This window comes from Ornithorhynchus anatinus, chromosome X1 (genome assembly GCF_004115215.2).
Source record: "Ornithorhynchus anatinus isolate Pmale09 chromosome X1, mOrnAna1.pri.v4, whole genome shotgun sequence".
NCBI lineage: Eukaryota > Metazoa > Chordata > Mammalia > Monotremata > Ornithorhynchidae > Ornithorhynchus > Ornithorhynchus anatinus.
This window is the reverse complement of record NC_041749.1, coordinates 54,687,029-54,691,923: the sequence shown is the minus strand read 5'-3', so window position 1 is coordinate 54,691,923 and position 4,895 is coordinate 54,687,029. Positions and strand designations below refer to the sequence as shown.

At 46.6% G+C, this 4,895-nt stretch overlaps 1 protein-coding gene across 2 annotated transcripts; it reads right to left on the bottom strand.

The window, feature by feature from the left end:
* Positions 1-242: 242 nt before the first annotated feature.
* On the bottom strand, positions 243-4,567 carry LOC103170173 (sperm-specific protein PHI-2B/PHI-3). Of its 2 annotated transcripts, none has more exons than XM_007667007.4 (5): positions 4,403-4,567; positions 3,357-3,619; positions 2,274-2,400; positions 1,312-1,370; positions 243-866 (listed from the first exon to the last, which is right to left on the bottom strand). In XM_007667007.4, exons 1-5 carry the CDS (start codon positions 4,491-4,493, stop codon positions 375-377), a joined length of 1,032 nt encoding a protein of 343 aa, XP_007665197.1. In that variant the 5' UTR covers positions 4,494-4,567; the 3' UTR covers positions 243-374. The 2 variants fall into 2 exon arrangements, with proteins under 2 accessions (XP_007665197.1, XP_028907658.1); XM_029051825.2 differs by having other exon boundaries at positions 4,409-4,567.
* Between the last annotated feature and the right edge of the window lie 328 nt (positions 4,568-4,895).

Here is a 4,895-nt window from a genome sequence, read left to right as displayed (position 1 = left end):
GCCCAGCCATGCTCACAGCTTAGCACCACTTTAGCCAACTGGCATTTGCCACCATTTCATATTAGCAGATGCAGTGGGAAACTGGAGACTCAGCCAGGCAAAGCTCACGTTTCAGTCAGACACAGCACTGATCATCTTCCCCTCCTAGCACGGAGGAGAGGTTAAGCCATCGACCCAAGCTTGAGCCTCCAAAATGAAGCTTCTCTCCTTGCCCCTGTACAGACCCACTTAAGTGGCATTTGCATGTGTTAAGTACAAAGAACTTTATTAAGTAACAATTTCCAATTAGAAAAAGTCATAAAAAGAGTAAGCCCAGTGATTTAAAAAACTGACGCCAACCTGCCCTCACCTTCCAGGCCCTGGATAACTAACATCTATTTTGCAGGCTTGCTACTATTCTTAGTTAAAGGGCCTTTTGAATTTGGGCCAGCTTTTCTAGGCCCTTTTGTAGCTTCAGTCTTCTTCCTTTTATCTTTAGGCAGCCCATTTGGTGCTGTCAGCTCTTTGGGTTTGGAAGCAACAGAGGTCTTGGATCCACTGACTGGCCGAATCTTGGTCCCTGGGGTCCCGGAGGTCTCAGGAACTGCCTTGACCTTGGTTATCCCCTTCCCTTCAGCACCCTTAGTCCCCTTGGGCTTTTGGACTGTGATGCTCACCCCTTTGGCCTTCTTTGCTTTGGGGGGCAGAGAAGCCTTCTTTTGGCCTACGGGCTCCTTTTCTCCCACGACAGCTTTGGCTTCTTTCCTTGAGTTCTTTTTCTCTGTGGTCTTCACCCTTGTGGCCTTCACCCCTATGGCATCCTTGTGTTTGGTCTTCTTTCCCACTTTCCCTTCAGAGCTCTTTGTAGCAGCCGCTTTGCTCTGGTCCTATACATATATGGGGGGGGGAGGAGAAAAGAAGAAAGGAGGGGGATAGGGGAGACAGGCCTGTAGTTGCCCAGAAAAATTCTACTGAACTGAAGAGGTTGGTTGCAATACACTGGAGCTTTGAAACTAAGGAATGTAACCTTTGTTCTGCGTTGTAAAATGTGCATTTTGGAAATTACAGATCAAGCATTTCCTGCCTCATTTGTAGTTTTAAAATGAAGTTCATACTTCTAGACTAGCAGGAAACTGAGCTCATTCCAACATTCCAACAAACTCACACAAGTTTATCTTACAAGACAGAGTTACAAGGGCTAGGGCTCTTGAAGCTGAAGGCAAGGGCGGGGGGCGGTGCAGAGGAGGGAAGTGGGTAGGTTGGGAAGAAAGCAACAGAGAGACATTTCTGCTGAGACAGTTCAGGAAGAACTTTGCAATCCCAGCTACTTACATTTGTGGATTTCGCCTTTGGTTTCTTGGCCTTGGGTTTGACTTTTACATCTTTTGTATCTGATGGAGAGATGAGAAAAGAAAGGGAATGAAGCTGTGTTCAGTCTCATGCCCTAGAGTGGATTGGATCCTCAAATAGGTTTAGAAAAAAAAATTGAATAATTTAATGAGGAATTTTAGGGGTACCATGTAAACTGACCTGGGATTAAGCAGGAGGCAAGGGGCCTCCCCCCAAAACAACAACAAAAAAAAAAAAAAACCTTGGGAGGGTCTAGCAGGAGATACAGTTCAAGTTGTGCTCTAGAAGAGTGGGCCGCCCCTCTACCCTGTTAGTAGTAGTAATAATAATTACGGTATTCGTTAAACACTGTGTGCCAGCCACTGTACTAAGTGCTGGGGTGGATACATTCAAATCCAGTTGGACACAGTCCCTGTCCCATATGGGACTCACAGCCTCATCCCCCATTTTACAGATGAGGTAACTGAGGCACAGAGAAGAGAAGTGAAGTGAGTTGCCCAAGATCATACAGCAGACAAGTGGCAGAGTCAGGATTAGAACCCATGACCTTCTGACTTCCAGGCCTGTGCTCTATCCACTGTACCATGCTGGTTCTCAAAAGAATTTATTAAGCATCTGCTACATGCAGAGCACTGAACAAGAGTATATAGGTGGGAATTACAGACCCTACCCTCAAGGGGCTTAATCTATGAATATAGGTTGGGAGCAGAGAAGAGGCCTGGAGACAGACATTGAGAAGAATGAACACTACAGCAGCACCCTGTTGTACCTAGATTATGTTATAGCTCCAGAAGAGGGTCCACGGATGTTCCTCAAAAGGAGCAATTGAGCAGAACTGGACAATCTTTCTAGATTTCCCCAAATCAGGTCTCCACACTAGAGACAAGTTAGCCACCTCCCATAAAGCCATGGTCCCTAAATCCAATCCATGGCCTCCATCCTACCTTTACTCTCTGCTTTTGGTGTAGCTTCTTTGGTTTTGGACTTGGCCACAGTCTTGTCTGGTTTAGGGATCTTCTTTTGGGGCTTGGTACCCATGGATGTTTTCTTCGTCTGACCCTTTGGCCCTAACTGAAGAGCAAGAAGCTTGCTGAGTTAACAGTGGGGGAGGAGAAGGAGGAAGAAAGGGGATTCCACACCATTCTCTAAAGGGAGACATCCAAAAAAAAAAATCTAAAATTACCAGTGACTCTTCCTCAAGGAATCTAGTTTGGTCAGCTATGCCGGGAGGGAACCGCAAGAGAATCAAGACCATATGAAATGGTCCAGATTCATTGGGCTAGATGGTCTTCCCAGATTTTATAGTCTGAGGGGATCTGGGAAAGGCGAGAGGATAAAGATGGGCAGTTACCTTGGTCAAGTAAAGCTATCCAACCCATGGTAAAGTGGTACTATTAAAATCCCAGAGGTGTGGTCACTTCCATTTGCAGCAATGCCTCTCCCTTGTCATCATCATGCACTGCTGGTTTTAGGTGTGGGATTGGGGTAGAGAAGCAGGGGAGAAAGAGAGATCATCCCAGAACTACCTGCTGGTTGCTGCCCACTTACATGCTCAGAACAGAGTCAGCAAGAAGCTGCCAAAGGGAGAAGTCATCAGCTCAGAGCCATAAGAATAATAATAATAATGGTATTTTAGTGCTTATTATGTGGTAAGCACTGTTCTAAGCACTGGGTTGTATAAAGGGAATCTTATTGTCCCACGGGGGGCTCACAGTTTTAATCTCCATTTTACAGATGAGGTAACAGAGACACAGAGAAGTTAAGTGACTTGCCCAAGGTCACACAGCAGATGAGTGGCAGAGGCGGGATTAGAACCTACGGCCTCTGACTCCCAAACCCGTGCTCTTTCCATTAAGCCACACTGCTTAGATTAAGCTGCCTGGCAGGTCATATTTGCCCACCACTTTGGGCAGAAAGTAGGGCATAACCAGGTATGGTGGCCACCAACTCCCCAGCAGAGGCACAAGAGAGTCAGTACAGTGCTCGGCTCCACACAAGGGGAGCAGAGAAGCTGATCAGACCCTTACTTTGAATCGCCCCGTCGCTCCTTTTGCAGTTGAATTGGGTGGCCTCACAAGGATGCCATGATCGATGCCCTTTGCCAGAGCAAGCTTCAGCAGGTATTTGAGCCTTATCTGGTCAACGGCTGGATACTTGAGGAGGATATAGCTTTTGATGGCTGCCACAGAGGTGCCTTGCTTTTCACGGTTTGCCCTCAAGGCTTCGACCACCATGCTGAGTGTAGGGGGGTGAGTGCAACCCAGAAGTCTTGACTTCTCGCCGACCTTAGCTTAGGAGACAAGGTGGGAGGCAGGTTATTCCTCAGAGCCCAGCACCAACAGTCCTTGCTGTTTCCTCAATCTGACAGACTGATTAGACACAGATGAGCAACAGAACAACCTCTAGTGTGAGTCCTTGTTAAACTCAAGCCCTGACTTTAAAAGCAACCTCTAGGACCCCAAAACCCCAGCTCTTTCTTCCTCTCTCCTAACAGCCCTGATAGGCCAATTTACACTAAGTCCCTGAACTCAGTCTAAATCCTACCCCTTCGATTTCTCACCCAAAGAACAGACCCGTTAGCCACCTAGAAAAGGATAGGAGATGCAGCCTGCTCTGAAATTCCCTAGCCAGCTTCAAAAATAGTGCATTTGGATGCCAAGTAAGGCTCCCAGAGTCAGTAAGTGGCATTTCCTGAGCACTTACTATGTGCAGAGCACTATACCAATCAAGCATCTCTGGTTTCATCATAGGGGAGCCCTTGTCCCCTAACCATAACAGTGATACTTGTTAAGCACATAGTGTGTGCCGAACACTGGGCTAGATACAAGATAATCAGGTCAGGTACAACCACTGTCCCACATGGGGCTCAGTGCATTCCCCCTGCCCCCAGGATTCATTCAATTGTATTTATTGAGTGCTTATTATGTGCAGGGCACTGTTCTAAGTGCTTAGAAGCTTAGAACAGTAGAAGTGTGTTTCCTAAGATCAAGGCTTACAGAAAAACAACCACAACCCCCAGAGGCCATTATAACTCAGAAGGAAGAGCCAACTCACCCACAGCCCCTAAACTTACACTTGCCTTCTGGCTGCTTTTTCTTTCTTTGCCCACGGTCCTTTGAGGAGGTTGAGGCACAAGCCCCTTCATCTTCCCCACAACAAGCCATGTTGTTGTTTTTTTAAAAAAAAAAAAACAACAAAAACCCCACAAAAAAATTTCAAAACTCAACCCAAACCTCAGCTTCCTCCAAGAGGGACTTATATACCCAGGTGGGCCTGCCTACCTGTCCTGCTGCCAAATGTAATTAGTGCCTTAATTGAAAGCTACAGGAAGGGGCTATTGACTGTAATGCTTTAAGACAATGGGGAGAAAACTTAAGGAGGCTGTTGGGGGAGATGTTCTTGTGGGGTAAAATGCCTAGGTAAAGGTCAGTCTATGCCCTGAGACATTTTCAGAGGCTCCAAGTCAGTGATGAAGCAAGAAGCAGACAAAGCTGCCTTTTAACATGCATGCATAGAATTCAGAGAGGGGTGGGGGAAGGCAAAGCTATTATTGGTTAAAAGCAAAT